This window comes from Dermacentor andersoni, chromosome 1 (assembly GCF_023375885.2).
Source record: "Dermacentor andersoni chromosome 1, qqDerAnde1_hic_scaffold, whole genome shotgun sequence".
Classification (NCBI taxonomy): domain Eukaryota; kingdom Metazoa; phylum Arthropoda; class Arachnida; order Ixodida; family Ixodidae; genus Dermacentor; species Dermacentor andersoni.
In genome coordinates, this window is record NC_092814.1 from 325,960,210 (window position 1) to 325,979,242 (window position 19,033).

At 42.2% G+C, this 19,033-nt stretch overlaps 1 protein-coding gene across 7 annotated transcripts in view; it reads left to right on the top strand.

The window, feature by feature from the left end:
* LOC126516413 (rap guanine nucleotide exchange factor 2-like) overlaps window positions 1-17,967 on the top strand; it is a 635,146-nt gene extending 617,179 nt beyond the window's left edge. For 6 of the 7 annotated variants that reach the window (XM_050166526.3, XM_050166529.3, XM_050166527.3 and 3 more), the window contains 3 exons: window positions 3,915-4,022; window positions 10,921-11,187; window positions 16,088-17,967. In XM_050166526.3, coding sequence (XP_050022483.2) covers window positions 3,915-4,022; window positions 10,921-11,187; window positions 16,088-16,119 — 407 coding nt within the window. In that variant the 3' untranslated portion in view covers window positions 16,120-17,967. The remainder of the gene's footprint in view (window positions 1-3,914; window positions 4,023-10,920; window positions 11,188-16,087) is intronic. The other variant, XM_055063993.2, reaches the window with a different exon arrangement.
* The last annotated feature ends 1,066 nt before the right edge of the window (window positions 17,968-19,033 follow it).

Consider the following 19,033-nt stretch of genomic DNA (forward strand, 5'->3'; position numbering starts at 1 on the left):
GTATGTAAGCAGTCGGTACTATAACGGGTATTTATTTTATATCATATACCTCACAGGCCCCAGAAGGAGTATTGCGTGAGGGGGGGGCAGTACAGATAACAATTGTGGAGCAAAAACATGCTTTTTGTTACATAAGTATGAACAGAAAGAGAATCAAATAATAAACAAAGGACGCAAAATAAATAAAGATAAAAAAAGGAGGGTAAACTAACAGTTCTTAGCTTTTCAGTATACAGTAAAGAAAAGAACCTTCGAACAAATGCTTACATAAGTACACAACATTGAAGTCAAGAGCAACAAAACTAAAACAGATACTTGTTTTTAGCTAAGTACTAGCCAAATATTGCACTGATTTTTTGTCTGAAGGTTAATGGGTCGTTTATGTCAGCGATGTTATCAGGAAGACCATTCCACAGCACAATCGCACATAGCAAAGCTGAGCAGTTGAATTCATTGGTGTGACTGAAGATGCGTTGGAAACTGATATGATTATGCAGACGTCTAGATGTGCGGGAGGGACGAACGAGTGGTAAGCTAGATGGGCGTACATTATGCATGATTTTGTGCAGAAGACAAAGTAATGCTATATTCCTGTGTGATTCCAAAGATGAAAGCGACAACTTGATGTTAGTTACGCTCGAAAATGGGCTATAATCTCTGGCAATGAAACGTACAGCGCGGTTTTGGATCGACTCGAGAAGATGGATTAGATATGCCTGATGAGGTGACCATATAGAAGCTGCGAATTCGAGCTGGGGTTGCACTAATGTTTGGTATGCTGTCTTTCTGGTGAGAGAAGGAGCACTGCGAATGTTCCGTTTTAGATATCTGAGAGTGCGCGATGCTTTAGCCATTATTTTCTCAATGTGGGATGACCATGAAAGGCTAGGTGTTAGAATAATGCCAAGGTACTTGTATGAAGATGTGCGAGCGACGATACTAATGCCAAGTGAGTAACTGAAAATAGAGTAGGATTTTTTGCGAGTAAATGTCATTAGATTGCATTTGTTAGTGTTCAGGATCATTTGCCAATCCAAACACCAGTTAGTGACACATTGAAGGTCATGTTGAAGAGCGATATGATCAGCGGGGGAGCGGATTTGACGGTAGATAACGCAGTCATCTGCGAATAGTCAAACACTGGATGTAATGTTAGATGGTAAGTCATTGATGAAAATCAGGAAGAGTAAGGGTCCAAGGAGGACACTTCCCCGAGGTACGCCTGATGTTACGTTACTGAAAGGGGAAGAGTACTGGTCAATGACAGTGGCCTGCTTTCGAAAAGACAACAAGTTTCTTATCCAATCCAAGAAATGGTTAGATCGTTGAGGTTTAAGCATGAGAGTTTAGAAATGAGGCGACGGTGAGCAACACAATCAAATGCTTTAGAGAAGTCGATGAATATTGAGTCAGTCTGAGCATTGTCATCCATATTTTGAAAAAGATCCGTAGTGAATAGTTGCGCCTCACATGAAAGGCCTTTTCTGAATCCGTGCTGATGTTTAAAAAAGTTATTACATTCTAGGTGATGAACGACATTAGTAAAAATGATGTGTTTAACTTGCAGGAAACGCTGGTTAGTGATATGGGGTGGTAATTACTCACATCGCTCTTGTCGCCTGACTTGAAGATGGGTATTATTTTGCCGACTTTTCAATCATTCGGCAGCTCCCCTGTTGACAGTGACTGCTGAAATATATGACTAAGGATTGTACTGGAAGGGACTACTGTATGCTTTAGGATTTTCGTGTTAATTCAGTCAAATCCGGAACTAGTCGATAATTTGAGATGGTTAATCAAAGTAGCGATTCCAGCGGCTGTTATGGTAATAGGAATCATATTTTGGTAATCGAAGTCTGCCATATTTGGCATATTGGAATGGTCTTCCTTTGTGAACGTGGAAAGGAAATAGTTGTTAAATACAGATGCACAGTGCTCTCGCGGTATGAGAAGAGCAGTGCTATCCACCAGTGCGGGAGTGTCAGTGCCGTTTGAAGATCTGGTTTTCCAGAATTTCTTAGGATTATTTTTTATCAGTGATTGATTTATCAGTGATTTTATCAGTGAGTATGACTGAAATGTTGTATGCTGTAATATTTTGTGCATGCATTGGCTTTGTCCAAGAGAAGAAGCAAGCAGCAAAATGGAGCTTTGTGTTGAATGTTAGTGTGAAAAGTACAAGTAGATACGAAGGGACTTGAGTCAAAAATGCTATTTGAAAATTCTATTCTGCAATAATGTAGTATGTACACATACAGTGCAGGTTGCTAACCATTCCTGCATGCTCATGCATCGCATGCTTGCAGTATTATTCATTTTGCCTTGTTCTCAGAGTACAGACTTCAGTGGCAGTGAGTGCTTGACTGAACATGATGCAAAGCGTTATAGTAGACGTTCATTGAGAATTATGCAAATTACAGGAATGTCCACTGTTTTTGAAGCACTGTAGTACAGTAATAGTGTACATGGATGTCCTGAATTGCATTTACTTTTTTCATTTCCCGAGAGGTCTCTGGCTTAGATTGCATGGAAATGACCAGCTAATGCCTAATTAGAGATATTAGCAGGTGACTTCTGCTCCCTTACATGCAGCATTCCTTGCAAGCCCAGCAGTGGTGTCACTGCAGGGGGTTCATTCTTCCATTTGTGTGTAATACACTTGTAGAAACATGCAGTCTTTTGCATTAGAAGGAAATGGAAAAAGAAGTACGGCAGGAATGAACGCTGGTCGCAAGCTAGCGAGTTCTTTGGAATAAATGCCAGGGAGAAGTGCTTCTGCTCTTGTCCGAACGCCTTGTCCATCCCCCACAATCAAGCCTCGTCCTCTGATAAGAAGATCCTCATATGGCATGTGCGAGAAGTGCGATGGTGTTGGGTGGCGGACCACAGGTGCTCCTGGGAAGCCAACTGTGCTGCACACAGCAAAAGGAGTGACCTGCTGAAGCCGCGCACTTCTTGCTGTGGCCGCGAGCAAATCCTCATGGGAAGGCAGAAGCGAGAGCCCACTCCTCTTCCTTTATTTGGGCACATAAAATGAACTTGCGGGGCACGAGCATTCATTGTTCTGCCCCACCCGCAGCCTTTGTGTTGCATTCGCACAGCAGCTCAGTTGTCAGTTGTACAGTCGAGAGCAAAAGTCGAGAGCCCACAGCATCAGCAAAAAAATTTAATTTCTTCTAGCACAGCTATGCAATGTGAAATTGTATTAATGCATGACACTGGTTAAACAGGTGTATGTAGGTAGTACCACTTGATTTCAGCCTTAATGTGTAGGCTGCAAAGAAAAAAAAAATGTTTAGCAGTCTCCGGACTTTTGCTCTCGACTGTACCAATGAAATTGGCTGAAACAACACCTTTTCTGCAGCTATGTTGAGCAGATCAGCAGCTGATTCTAGCCTCCCTTTGGATGCATGCCCCGAAATGTGCGAGTGACCCATTAAGTTTTTTTTAAATGATTATTAATATTATGGCATATCTCATTGCCATGCACACATTTTAGATTAAGTGTGGTAAAGATTATCACATTTCTATTGTTGTACGAGATGCACTTGCAATATCAGGGTACTCGTGCATCCCTAATGTTGTAGCCAGTTGGAAAGACAGGCCTGTCTTATCACTGTGTATAATGTTAGAACAGATTACTCGAGCACTTTCTCTCAGTGTAAATTCATAATGTGCTATGACGCCTCTATAAATACTAGGTGCAGTTTGAATAGCTGTATCGTTAGATTTGACGACCATGCTTGCTGCTGCTATCATTGTCATTTGAGCAGTCCTGCTTCTTCACCATCACTACATTGTGACATTATTCTTTTTTGTGATTGGTCCCCTTGCATTTCTTTACTGCTTTGTGCCCTTCTGCTGCTTGCCTCTTGTTACCTGTTGACATGCGTGTACTTGTCCCTCTTCCATAGGCACCGGTCCTCCGTCGCCTCCTACTGTGATGCGAAACCGCAAGAGCATGCCACCATTCACCCATGGTGTGCCTGTCCTGCCACCACTTGTTCCAGGTCAGCATCAAGGTAAGTCATGCTGCTACTTTCTAGTCCAAACTTGCTGTGTGTTCCCAAAAATTTCTTTGTGCGACTAGTTTTCGGTTTTGACACATTGGGAACAGAATTTACACAAGGGGCAGAGGACAGATTTTATGCAGGCTGTAATTTTGACTGCAACTGTTGTGTGTGATGTATCATTGCTGAAAACAATATGCTGCTGTCCTTGGTTGTATGTGTACAGTGTGACCTTGAAGTGATATGGAAGGCCGCATTAACGAGATTGATTGGCACATGAACAGTCGCTTTAAAGTGTACATAAGGTGTAATCAGACAAGCGGTTACATGAATGCTGCAGTTAAATTTTAAGCAAAAAGGTAGAGGTAGTCTGGCGAGACGTCTGGAAAATGTTACATTGGGCACAAGCACTCAGAAAGGTACTTGTAGGACACAGGATCCTTTTCATAACCTTTTTCTGCTTGCTTGACTTCTTGGCAAGACTATTCTGTGCAGGAATAGTTGCTTACAGCGCTCTTAACTTCAAATGCTTTTGCTCCTTTTCTTTTTTGGTTTGGCTCTGCTAATATCATTTTTGCTTGTGGCTTTGGGTCTAACTCAATATCTCTAACACATTTACTCCCTTTCTTTTTTTTTTAACCCTAAAACATGGTGGTGGTGTTCTTGGATAAGCCTGGTTGCTGATCATGGTGACCATTTGTTGTGCTGCAAAATTTCCTATCCTGTTAAATTTTTTTTTTCTTTAATTGGGGGGTGTGTCTGTGTGTGTGTTTGTGTGTTACTATGACTTGTTAATCTTGTGGGAACTGATATAAGGGAATAATGGAAGAGTTTGAAATTAACCATGCATTTGTTAAGCTCGTTAACTTGATATGCTGAAAGTGCATTGGATGGTTTCTTGGAACTGCTGCAATTTGTTGGTTTGGTGACTACACAGAATGCATGCTTGATGTTTACGACCCTATTATTTTGGTGTGAGTGTACATAGTATTTCATATTCTATCTACCTGTTGCCTATGAAAAGCAGTGGTCTCATGAATGTCCGTGTGATGTGATATTGTAGACATTGTTGGGCTCTCATGTGAAGACTTATGTATTATGCAACTAAGGCTGCATTGTTTAAAATTATTTTGGAAAGGGATGCATGCATTTGTTATTGCATAAACATAAAAAATAAGTGCACATGCCATGAAAGTTTGGTTTTGGCATATCTTTAGAGATACTTCCAGATCGTTTACTTGCCATTATAATTCAAAGAATTCCTGTGCTAACAGCAGGGAGTCTTCACTTTCAATCAAGACTGCTTGCTATTTCCTTCAACTTCCTGAAATTCCCGCCACTTCTTGTGTATGTAGCTATGCACTTATATACATATTGGCCAGATTTCTTGAGATGTAGCTATAAGGAGTTCTGAAATACGAGGAAGCACAGCAACACGAAGACAGATAGGAAGAAGACAGTGCTTGTGTAGTCTTCAGAAGCCATGCAACACCAACTAGCCCAACGTCGTGCACTGCTGTATAAGGAATTCCTCCGTCAGAAGCAAAAACAAAAGATCTCATTACTGGTAAGGTAGTGCCTTATGTACTTGTGCAGGACAATACAAACGGGCCTACGGTATGGCCTCTGAAGTTGGGCTGTGCCACTCTGAGATTGCGCTTATACCAAAGCTCAGCACAACGAAGGATGGTGTATAGTGTGCATTGTTTTGCAAAGGCATGGTGGCACAGGTTTTAAACAGAGTAGGAACACAGTAGAAACACCATATGGATTTCTCATTGTGGGTTTCCTTTGTGGCTTCATGGTAGTGGCTTCATGGTACAGTCAAGTGCATGACAATTTTTTCATATCATGAGCATTCCTTGTGTGCTCTTGCAGAACTGATTTGCCATATTCAGTGTCCCTGTGCTTCAAGCTGTCCATTATTTGGCCTTGCTCTGCAATCTGCTAACCTACTTGTTAGCTCAGAAGTGACTGCCCTGGAAAGGTGTTGGTCCCGGGTTTAATTCCCAGACCAGGACAAATTTTTCAACTGTGAAGCTTTCTTTCTGAGGAACCCGTATGGATTTCTTTACAACTGCGTGGTACAGTCTGGTGGATGACAAGTTCTGCCTTTCATTAATGTTCCTCCACTTTGTGGGCTTTCACAGAATTGATTTGCCGCTGTAGGAAGCACAAAAAGAAGAAATGGGCAACCAGGGTGTGGCAACGGCAGCATTTGCTTGCCGATCACCTGGCATGCGCACAAGGTGCATTCAAAACATTTTTGCTCAAGTAGATTGAAGAGATGCTTTTTGATACCAGACACATTCCCCACCTTTCATAACCAATGTACTAGAGCCTCTTGTAGAGTTGTGCGGTTGAAGGACATGGTTTTGAGTAGCGTGCAATTTTTGCTCACAGGTACAGCTTATTAAAAAAGTAAGGGCCAATTAGCTGTTTCCAGCAATGGCTGACTGGCCTTTACATTTATTGCAGTAGGCTGCACAAATGGTCGATCCAGATGCGGGCTTTACTAGTGCTTGCAGAGCACTGCATTCACAGAAAGCAGTGTGTTTGCAGGTGCAGTAACAGTAGCAGTGCCTTTCAGGTTAGCATTGACTAAAAAGGACATGAGCAAAGAATACTGAAAGGTAGCAAGACTTGCTTGACACCAATTTGTCAAGGAATAAAAAGCTTGTGAAGCTGCCATGCCTGGAGGAAAGGATGTGGCTGCTTATTTGTGTAAATTGAATGGGTTCATTTCGAAGCTACGTTGTAATAAAGAAATGTTGATAAAGCTCAATGCTTATGACAAAACTGCCCTGGTGTTTGAGAAGCACTTTGTGAAGTAAAAGTTCACGGTGGGCTGACTGTGATTTCAAAGTTGTCAAGGGCCTGCTTTGGCCACATTTACAAAACCTAAATAGACAGGTAGACTCACATTTTCTTTACATATTGTGCATTGTTGTATATGGTCTTACTGCTGTCAATTTAATGTGGCGAATGAAATTGGTGTCTGATTTCTGTTGCCTATTTGTTTTGAATTGTCACTATCTGTACGTTCACATCCACTTTACTATAAAGGTCTTGCTTAAAGGGGCCCTGAGCCACTCCTCGGGCTTGGTTAAAAACAGTCCGTGGATGGCATACTCTGCTGTGAATGTCTCAGCCAAGTGTTGCAGTCATGCGCAGCACGTGGAGCACAAAGATATTTTTCTCTCAAACACTCCTATTTCAATACAAGCCTGCTCCTCACTCTTTTCTGGACGCTTTATTTCGTCATATAGGAGATTCCCATACACGGCTGCTATTGGCCAATAGCTGAAGTCACTCAAAAAGGGTGTTTGGATCAGTGTGCTTTCTCCTGTTACTGTGTATATTTATTAATGAAGTTCAATAAACAGGCTGAAGTAAGCAAAACTGTGCTTTCAAATTTCAATAATTACTTCCTCTAGAAGAAGCTGACTATCGTCTCTACACACGCTGGGCCAGGGCAGTCGTAGCCATCGGGTCTCGCCAATTTTGTCTAGTTTTGAACGCTCAAGTAACCTCAATCCACACGAAACTTAAGGTCAGACCATACTCATGCTTTCCAGCACACGCTTACTCGTGGCCACTCCTGGCAGACGCCTTGGCAAAATAATTGATAGCACTTCAAAAATGCACAAGTTAGATATGGCTACTGTCTGTCAGTCAAGCTAGTGAAGGACAAAGCCGGCCCGCACCACCTAGCATGGTCGGACTGCTGCCTATGGGCGCGAGCATGCACTCAAGCCTTGTCGTGCACAAAGCAAATGCCGTGCATACATACTACGCTTGCATGTAGTTGCGATCTGCTACGTGGCGTGGATACTGTGGCCGCCGCGGGGTGCTACGACGAGTCTGCTGGCTAAGCACACTCCAACTCGCTAAGGACAGCCATGTTTCACTTACCTTTGGCGTGTCGTAGCCGCCAAAATCAGAAGTGGCGTCGTTGTTAACATCCAAAAACAAATTTGAACTGTGTGCTACGGTGACATTTAGAAGACAGAGCATTGTGGGCACGCCCCGCTCCACTGTAGCCTTCACAGTGCAAGTCATTGAAGGAGTAGAAGCACTGTGGAGGCAGTCTTTGGTTGCCAAAAACTGAACTTCTGCTGAACGCATTGAAGTACTTTTTGCAGCAAAGTATTTCTGAAATAGCCTATTTTCACTTTAAATGCCTTTCTCCACTTCAATAAAAAGTGGTTCAAGACCCCTTTAATTCCGAAAAAAGTGCCCATTTGCGGGATTAAGCATTTGTTCCTGAAGTTGTGACTGCCACGTTACGTGTAGGGGACACCCTGCTGATATTGCCACTCTTATCTCATGGGTTAATTCATAAAGCACTTTACAGGCAGCAAAAAAAAAAAAAAATTCACAGGTCCAAGGTGTAGTGGTAAATTGAGTATTTACACACAATTGGGTTGATGTTTTGTTTGGTGCTTTGGAATAAGATCATATAAGAACACTGCATCTCGTTAATTTTATGTCATCAAGTCGACTCTCGTTATAACGGACCCTGATAATCTGACAAAAATGTATGTTTTATCCAAAGTCCGTAATACCCGAAACAGCTCACTTCCGAAAGTTTGATCGCGATGTGTAACAATGTTATTGCAAAGAGTGACGAGTGTCCAAAGGAAAAAAACAAGCCAAAAAAGTCTCAGTTTCACCCAAAAAGGCGAGGCATCGATTGTGATAGTAAATTAGTAGACTGCTATGCGAAGTAAGGTTAGTAGGTTTATCGGCCGTGTAAATTTGTGAACATTTGCACACTAACTAAATTAACAAGCACGGTATCATGCGCGCACAGGTAAACATGGAACACATCTCGCTCGATGACCGCGGAAAGTCGTCATAATGTTTGAGTGAGGAAGCGCGGCAGCACTCGCTGTCTGTCCCTTTAATGCGAACGTCGAAAACATGGCGCATACGAAGCTACCGGCACTGGGCACACTTCTTTTTACACATTGCAGATCGCTTTGAAGATGAGTGCTTCCGCCCGGCGCTCTCGTGCGTGCGATATTGGATCGCGTTCGTCGGCTTACCTTGGCAAGTCGGTTGTCAGCCCGTGTCGACACGGCAAAAGTCCATTTTAAACGCCCTATTTTGACAAAAATTGCTGCTAATTTCATCCGCTGTAGCTGATAGTCTGTTGTAGCACGGTCCGTTAAAAGCAAACTTGGTTGCATTAATAAAATAGGTAGAGCAAACTAAAGTTGAAATATGGTTCGTTATATCCAAAAGTCTGTTGTATGCGGGTCTGTTGTAACAAGTGTAGACTGTAATACACTGAGTCTGCAGCACTGTGCCCTATTCACAATATTTTTTTTGTGCTGCCTGTATGTGTGTTTATCACCATTCTACTGTCACTTTAGTTCCAGATAGAAGATAGTATTGCTGCCATGTTTCTGTGTTTAATGCATTCCTGGAATGCTGTGTTGCTGTTTTTGTGACTAAATATTGGGCCAAGAGTTGACTAGAAGCATTTGATTTCCCTTTTGTTTGTGATGTTTCCATACATCAGTAATGTACATTTATACATTGTATGATAGCCGTGAAATTGTGCACAAATTCGATACCACACTCTGGTACTTTGGGCTTTCTCATAGCATTTCTCCCCTTGCATGTCTTTGCAAATTTTATTTACAATTTTGCCTCGCCTTGCATTCTTCCTTTTCTTTCTTTTTTGTTGTTGCTTTCTGTAAGGTAGCTCTTCTACTTAATTTAATGCTTCTTTCATCAATCCCACTACTTTATCTTTTCTAACCATATTAGCACTAATCGTGATTGCATTTAAATTTTTGTTGCTGTTAATTGCTGTTGATTTCATTTCGTTTTCATTTATTATGTCTGGTATTCTACATCAGTGCCTGTGATTTGATAGCTCCATGAGGTCCCAGTGCTTTCACCTCCATTGTAGTCAATGTCAAGTTAAATCATATCTTGTTTGATCAGGAGAAACTTTTCTGTGCTATTTATATCATATAAGGTCTGGATATTTACCCCTCTGCATTTCAACCTCTACTAAATATGTTTATAAATGTGTCCTCACCGCCATCTTATATTTAGCTCAAATTCAAATACACCTCACCTGCATACCAAATTTTCATTCCAATGCAGGTAGTTGCATGACTCCCTAGGTAAAGAATGCAGAGACAAGACATAATTGAGTTTGTACTGTTGAAACGATTAAACTTGATTTATATTTCTTTCTTCTATTGACTATAGTACTTAATTTGATGGACATGAATACCAGCAATGGTCCTTTCTAAAATTAAATTTGGAGCAGGCCCCCTGGTAGCAGTTTAATGTACAAGCAGTTTTCATACTGAAACTTTGACTTATGCAGAAATTACTAACTGCTCACACAATAAACAAACTTGAAGGCATTTTAGTCATGTAAAATGGCAGAAGTTGCGAAAGGACATCTTAAAACAGATATACTCAAGTTTTGATAGTAAGGCATAGACCAATTTTCAGGCTATTTGACTGCCTATGCAAGCTGGCTATGCTTGCCAGCAAGGGAAGCATCTCAGTTCTTCTTAGGCCCAGCTGTACCTGCTGCAAGATGCTTTTGACGTTGTGCCATCAGTAACTTTGTTTGGCTGCAGTCACTTCTTCCATGCTTCGCTTTTGCCATCTGCCACTTTAGTGTGCAACTAAGTACTGCTTGCGCTTGTCCTTGAGAGGACTGCTTCAATTTATGCCATAAAAGTGCTCATTGTTCCTACCTTTTGTTTGCAGTGCATTTGCAGCTGCTTAATGTGAATGCTAGTGCTATAGACTTAAGTGCTGATGCTCATCGCATTCTCTTACCTGTTTGTGTTGGCTTGTTCTTGCCCTCTCCCTTCCTCTGAATCTGCTTCCCTCCCCTGGCGCACGCTCGTGTCCTTGGCATATCCAGGTCCCTTGTCCCCATCATGCCTGCTGATGCCTCCCCCTCCCCCACGAGATCCGCCCCCCGCACCCAAGGGTGCGGGGCCACCGCGGCGACCCCCCGACTACAACGTCGCTGCCCAGATGGCAGCCCGAAGCCGACAAGCCCAGCGGCTACATCGGGCCCGTAGTCAAGAGGTCATGGCGGCCACTGCTGCAGCAGTGGCAGCAGCAACCGGTTATGCCTGTGAAGTGACTACTGATCCAGCTACTGACCATGAGGCTGATGAGGAGGGTAGGTGGCCTACCTAAAAAGGAGGCATCACTGTAGGACGCAATGTCGCAAAATGCCTGGTCGTCTATTCAGTATGTGTGGGTCTTTTGTATTCTGGTCCACAGCATGTAAAGGCCTTGTCGCTAAACACTTGCATTTCTTGTACTTTCAAGGTCAAGTGTACACTTGTGGCAGCATGGACTATGTATGCACAAGGAAGGTTCGGTTGACTTCTATGAACATAGCTTGCTGTAGTGGCTGAGCAGCTATAGCTGAACACAAGGTCACAAGTTCATTTTCCATCTGCAGGGGTTGCATAGTGACAGTGGCGGAAAGCATAGATGCTACTTTGACTTCAGTGCGCATATAGTAACAGGTGTTCAAAATTGATTGTGAGGTTGCCTCTGTGGCATCTCTGTAGCACAGGTGTGACTTTGGAATGTGCAGTGCCATCAGTGTGTGAGCATATTGTTCTATACTTAAGGTGTGCAGAATGTTTGGGTTAATTGAATGTGATGGGGACTGTGCAGGAAGGTTGCAGGCCTGCTTATTAAGAAATAGTTGGCAGAAGCTTCTTTCTTTCCAACCTTTTAGTATTTCAGTTGCACACGTGGTATTATTTACTTTCAATCCACTTTTTTAATCTGAAAGTCAAGTTTTAGTAGATGGACTTATTATGGGCGTTATGGATGGCAGTATTTAGACTCTAGTGCTGACATAAGTTGCGTATTTAGTATATCAGATTTCCTCACAAACTTTTCTTGCTTGAAGGGCCCATTAGCAAATGTGTTATTCAGAAACTCTAGTAGGAACTTAAATTTAATAGTCTTCGAGTTGACAATTACAACAGTGCTGTCAGAAACTGATGTGAAAGGTTGATTCATTTTCACTCAGATTGGCATATTATTTGAAGTGCTTCTTCTAGTGCAGAAGAAGTGCAGAATTATTTTCAGAGTTGTTTTCTACACATTCGCAAACAATCATTACCACACTAATGAATTGCAGAAAGGTTTGTGTTTTACTGAGATGCACTTTCAAAGTAGCCATCACAAACATCAAGGCACACCCAAATGCACGCAAAAATTTATGAATGTCAAAAGGGCAACATATCCAGTCACGTCTGTTTTACACAAAAAGAAAATATTATTACTAATGTGATGGTGGGCATTCATAGTGTGGCAAACGGGCACACTTCTTCATGGTCGGTCTGCTGACTTGATTTTCTGTGCTTTCCACACCACCCTTTTGTGTTTAATATGGCCACGCGGTCAGAAAAGTCTGATTCTGGCCTTCTTAAATACGAATTATTGCATGAGTGTATCTATGTGTGTTATTGTCGAGGAGAGTCTTGCACCATATACCAGGAGCATGCTCTTGTACTTTGTATTTGAATGGTGGAAGCAAGTTGGATCAATTTTACGGTGTTGGTCTCTACATATGGTTAACTTCATCCTTGTGTAATGCATGTTCCATAATCAACCTTCCCGGCATTTTGCATTGCTGCACGCTTACCACATTGCATGTTTTCTTGCCACATTTGACTGCCTTGCTGCTGTAGCATTCTGCACCTTATGTATGTGTTGCTGGGCTTTGCGTGTTGTTTTGGATTCTTTGTTGTCCTTTGTGTTTCATTGTCACTTGTCAAGCGGACATCTTGCAAGTTATGCCCTCAGTAAGTATGCAGCTGTAGTTAGTATAGTCTTGAGTGAAATAGAATCCCGGCCACGGTGGCCGCATTTCGATGGGGGCGAAATGCGAAAAAACCCGTGTACTTAGATTTAGGTGCACGTTAAAGAACCCCAGGTGGTCAAAATTTCCGGAGTCCTCCACTACGGCGTGCCTCGTAATCAGAAAGTGGTTTTGGCACGTAAAATCCCATAATTCATTTTAATTTTTTTGAGTGAAATAAGGATCTGCTGGTCTTTGTTGAGTGAAAGACTTGATGGCATTTTGAGTGGCTGACACATTCAAGAACATGAATTTATGAAGCATTGAAACATTTGCCATAGCACTTTGTATGCTGACTTCACCTACGTAAGATAGCGAATTTACTGCAAAATTATACTGACCAAGCTTCACAGCAGTTGTAGGCATCATAATTTGCACAATTGCCTGTATGATTATTAATTAAGTGAATTTTTAATAAGGAACTTTTAACCTCATATTGCCGAACATATCGTGCTACACTGTTCTGATAACTAAAAATTCTTATTTAAAGGGGCCCGAACCACTTCTTATCAAAATAGATAAATACATTTGAAGTTAAGTTAGACCACTTCAGAGATACTTTGCTCGCCAAAAGGTTCTTCAATGCGTTGAGTAGAAGCAGAGTTAATGGCAATCAAACATACCATTCACGGTGCTTTCACTACTTCTTCAATGATTTGGACTGCAAAGGCTATGGCAGAGCAAGGTCTGCCCACAATGCCGCATCACTGACCGTCAACGTGGCGGCGCACAGTTCAAATTTGATTTTGGATCTTCAAGTAGACACCACCATTTTTGATTTTGGCACCTACAACGTGCCACATGCAGTTGTCCTCAGTGAGCCGCAGTGCGCTCAGCCATCTGCCAGTGAACTCGTCGCGGCACCCCACAACGGTTGCAGTATCTACGCTACGTAGCAGACTGCAGCCACATGCAAGTGAAGCGTTTGCTTTGCACACAACAGAGCTAGAATGCACGCTTGCACTCGTATGCTCCTGTCTGGCTGTGCTACGTGGTGTGGACCGGCTTTGTCCTGCACCAGCTTGACCGACGGATAGTAGCCACATCCAACTCACACATGTTGAAGCTCTATCAATAACTCCCTGCAAAGCGAAGTCTGCCAAGGCGTCAAACCAGGAGCAGCCAGGAGTGAGCACACGCTGGCAAGTGTGTGTGGTCTGACCTTAAGTTTCGTGTGGTTCGAGGCTAGTTGAGTGTTCAAAACTAGTCTAAATTAGCGAGACCCAATGGCTATGACACTGATAAGCAGGGTGGCCAAAGCTTAATTCCAACTCGGGCCGTGGCGGCCGAGTGTGAGCAGATGATAGTCAGCTTCTTCCGGAAGTAATTGATATCAAAATTTGAGAGCAGATTTTTGCTTACTTCAACCTGTTTATTAAACTGTGTCAATAAACATACACAGTAACAGTAGGAAGAAGCACACTGATCCAGACCCCCCCCCCCTCGTGATTGATGTCAGCTGTTGGCCAATAGCAGCTGCATATGGGAATCTGCTATATTACGAGATAAAGCGTCCAGAAAAGAGGGAGCAGCAGGCTTCTGTTGAAAAGAGAGCGTTTGAGAGAAAGGTTACTTTGCGCTCCTCTTGCAAGACCGGCGCGTCGCGCACGACTGCAAAATTTGACTGAGGTGTTTGTTCACAGCAGCGCATGCTATCTGCGGACAGTGTTCTTTTACCAAGTCCGAGGGGTGGTTCAGCACCCCTTTAAGCATGGAAGACCTAACATATAGTATGTAGTAGTGTTTTTGATACGCTATAACAAGTTCAGTTTTGACAGTTCAGCAGACCAACTACTAAATAATTATTGTACAAATTTGTTTTTACCTAGTACAACATTTCATTGTCCTCTTGTTTTTATTTTTTGTATGAATACTCTTGAAAGCCAGAAATAAATGTAAATAAGTTATAATTTTCGTGAGGTGGAATTGTGTTTAGCCATTACAGGGTTGGTTCATGACTTTAGTGGCATGTTGTAATTGCAGAATTCACGTTAATTCCACATGGAGGTAAAATGCAGTTAGGAAAAATTTTACTAGGCAAACTGGAGCAGCAATGCATTTCACGACACATTTCAAGCCTCTGTTTATCGTCACTGTTGCAAGGCACATAGTTTCTAGCAAAATCAATCCTGTGATTACAGAAAATTTTTTTAATCATATTGGCAATTACTATACAAATCATTCTTCCTCGTTGTGCCACAATATTAATGGAGAAGAAAGGGGGTTAACCGAGGGGCCCGATTTTTATTAGTCATATCATAAGAAGCCAACAAACACTGACACCTTGGTGTCAGTGTTTTTTGGCTTCTTATGATATGACTAATATTAATGGACAGACTTGAAATGTATTTCGGCATTGATGATGTTCATATTCAAGTACTAATTGGTCATCATTTGCCAGCAAGAGCAACTCTGTTACACCTATAGTCCCCACATTGTTTATTCAGCTTTAGCTATTCCAAGGACGCTCCAGGCCAGTGGGGCCCTTATTTCTTTTCAGTTGCGATCATGCTTGTAAGCTGATGTCTCTCTTCCTTTCTTTTTTTTCTCGTTAAATAGTTTGTTTCTGTAATTGGACAAACTCTCTGCTGTAGTCTTGTGTACAGTGTAACGAGGATTATTGACCATCAGTGGCAAGCGGAGAGCCACTTAAGCAGCATCAGTGATGCTCTCCCTCGCTTAATGATTACAGTAGTATTGATACCTGTAGCCCAATCTCATCAAAGCTTTGAAGACTCGTTATGCGACTCACTAGTTTACATTAGTTCATGTATCTAGCCCACAAATAATGTTGGGGGCTGTGTGTAAAAGGCCGTTAACATAGGCATCAAAGATGAAATTAGTATATCAGCTGACCACATTTACCTGTACACCTTTCACACATTGCTTCTGTCATAATTGTTTAGTGCTGTATGCTTTGGTCGCGGGATCGAATCCCGGCCACGGCGGCCGCATTTTGATGGGGGCGAAATGTGAAAGCACCCGTGTACTTAGATTTAGGTGCACGTTAAAGAACCTCAGGTGGTTAAAATTTCCAGAGTCCTCCACTACGGCGTGCCTAACAATCAGAAAGTGGTTTTGGCACGTAATACCCCATAATTTAGTGCTGTATGCTTTCTCCATTTGGAAGAAAGTTCTGCTTAATTAAGGATTCATACCACAATGTCTCTCTTGTCTTCTCTGCATCCCACAGATGAAGATGAAACACAGGTCTCTGCCGTGTGATCTCTTATGATGGACAAGGAACCAAGCTGCACCCATTGCAGAAGTTCTGTGGGCAAAACTGGCTGCCGTTGATGGAAACACAACCTGAGGGGGCCACTAGTCGACGACGGACGTCAGAAAGCTGTGCCGTCTGCACTGCCTCCAAGTGGCACGGCAGTCGTGCGTGTGTGCATTGGTGTGCAAGACAGTTTGTGCAAAAGTGACTGCGCTTTTTTAATTTTATTTTCAAACCTCTTGCTTCTCGCATCCTTTATTTGAAAAAAAAAAAGTGTGGACATATCGCCATTAGACTGTGCTTGTGTTTCTCTGTTCAGCACTTTACAGCACCTTGTTTCGAGCTTGCACTTTGAGCAGGGCAAAGCAGTGTATTCTTGCTTTCTGTGAGCATGCACAAGAAAAGCTAAACTTGGAGGAAGAAGAAAGAAAACCAAAGATCTAGTGATGTGTACAAATGATTTTTATATATTAGTGTAACATTTAATGCACCACGTCTGAGGCCACCCTCCCTGCACATTGCTTGTACCATATTGTCTCGTGACAGCCTTTCAAAAAGAAGGGCTCAAACTCATTCGTTTCGTCTTTGGGTGTGACAACAGAAGACACCTTGTGTTGTACCTTTTTGCTTTTGCCTCGAGATTTTATTATCTTGACATGGCAAGCAGTGTAATGTAAAAGTTTTGTATATAGGGCAACTTGTTTCTTTTGCCATTCATGTATCAGCATAGCACTGGTCCCATTTTAATGTTACTTCCTTGCTATGTCTTGTGCCCGTTTCCTGTTATTTTTGTTTATCTAGCTCGGCTGCACTGGGCTTTGAACATCTGTAACTTGTTCCCTCTCTTTTCATCTCTTCTGGCTTTTGATTATCATGACCTCGTTTCATACGTAAAAAGGTACACAACCAGCATCTATGAGAGCTTGACAATGTGCTGGCAATGCGTGGATGGCAGTTCTGAACTATTAATGTTGCCACCACTTTATCCAGCAAAAACATTGTATGTGTCTTTTGCCTTGTGCATTTCCTTAAGATGCCTGCAGCAAGCGCTACTGCATGCTTGTTTTCAAGCTATCACATCTGTAACAGGCCTTTTACTGTGGAGCTCTCAAGTATAGTCATCTCACTTTGTTTGTATGGTTTATAAAACAGCATTGGCGGCAATATAAATATAGTAAAGATAAAAGTTCAGCCAATACATACGCTGAAGGTTTATTAAGTCCATGCTTTGAAAGGTAGAAAGTTGTAAAAGTTAACGAACAAAGAGGCTTTTAGGCTTGGCTTATTTGCAGGCATGCAACATCGCGCTTCTAAAATGTGTCGTCAGTCGCTGGTGTCCTGTGAAGAGCAGTCACTTCTGTTCCCTACCTTGTCAAGAATGTGTTGCTGTAGCATCAGTATTATTATGCTTTATCTGTATCAACTCCTCAGGTATCAGTTTGCATCCATCACAAAAACACCTGACTCATTTCTGCTGCTATAAACCCGCATTTAAACCATTATTGCTGTCATGGGGAGAATGTTTGTCTGTTGAGCTGCAGCAGTCACACAGGATTCATTTTTCTACTTAATGTGCAGAAGTGTAGTTTTCTAGGCAACATCTTTCCTTGCCAAAATTTTCACAAAATTTGCGCATTCACCCGTGGTTTCCTGAAACCTTGTGCACACTGCTGCCTCGTCACTTTTGTAACAACATTGTTCTCTTTCTTCCCCAAGATATTTTTGTACTGCCAAGACAAGAACTTCTATGGTCATGTAAAGAAGGCAGAGACAAAAGAGATCTGTTGTATAGTGGTCATATCAGAGCTGTACATAGTTAAGACAAATCCATAATAAATATGGAAATGCTTTCAGTGCTGTCTCTTCACTGTCCAGTGATTTCATTTTCTCCTACTTTTCAGAACAAGTTTAACATACTGTATTTCAAACTCCCGAGCTTTTATTTACTTAAAAATCGAAATGTAAACATGCAGACACGCTGTGTGCACTCCTTGCATGGTTGTGCTTGGGGTATGCACAATAGTGAGCAAGTCGGCATCTCCCTGCAATGTCCCACCTCTTTGGCCGATAGTCGCACTTTCACAGGCTCGGGTAGCACTTTCAGAGGCTCACGCTACCACATAGCTAGCTGCAATGTGGCAAAACAGCTCAGGTGGAGCCACGGAATATTTTTATCAAAATGGAATGGGAAACTTGTGGTCACTGTTCAAAACCTTTAAAGAGTGCCTACATGGCATGTACGACTTGTCATCTTTTGCGTTAAAGTTCAGAATTTCAGAATTTATTTATTGCTAAAAATATACAGAAATATTACATGTGCCCTCTAAAGCTGCCTTCTAAGTCCTCAAAAAGATACTGTTGAGTGTCTGAGCACCCTGTATAATTTGCATGAATGCTGCTTGCTTCTACCAAAAAATTTTGGAGAATGATTCATCATCATGTCTCGATACACTGGCTCGCACAATCGCTGCGACTGTTCAATGCCAAGCACAGCCAGAAGAAATGTTCAGAGCACATTTGCTTACATTTTTTATGAGCAACATCATCGCACCTAGCCTTATTGCTACATGTTGAAAAATTTGACACTGTGTTATAGTGTCACCTTAACATAGACTCCAGGCCCAGCATTGGTGTTTCCCCAGCTTCATACTTGCTAAGTGATATCTTTCTTTTTGCGAGAGGTGTAGGGTAGAGTTTATAACTTCAAAAATGTGTGTCGGTGCTCCTTTAAACATCTCAAACGATCATTGCACTGTTCCAAATAGTTAATCCTAGTCATCTGCGTACCTTGTACAAAGGAAGACAGGCTTGGTATGCCATATACAAAGCACTTGTGTGCAGCTTAATATAATGGTCCAATGTGTGCATGCACAGAGCGCTATGAAGGGCTTTGCGGGTTACATACACGCACTGGCTTCT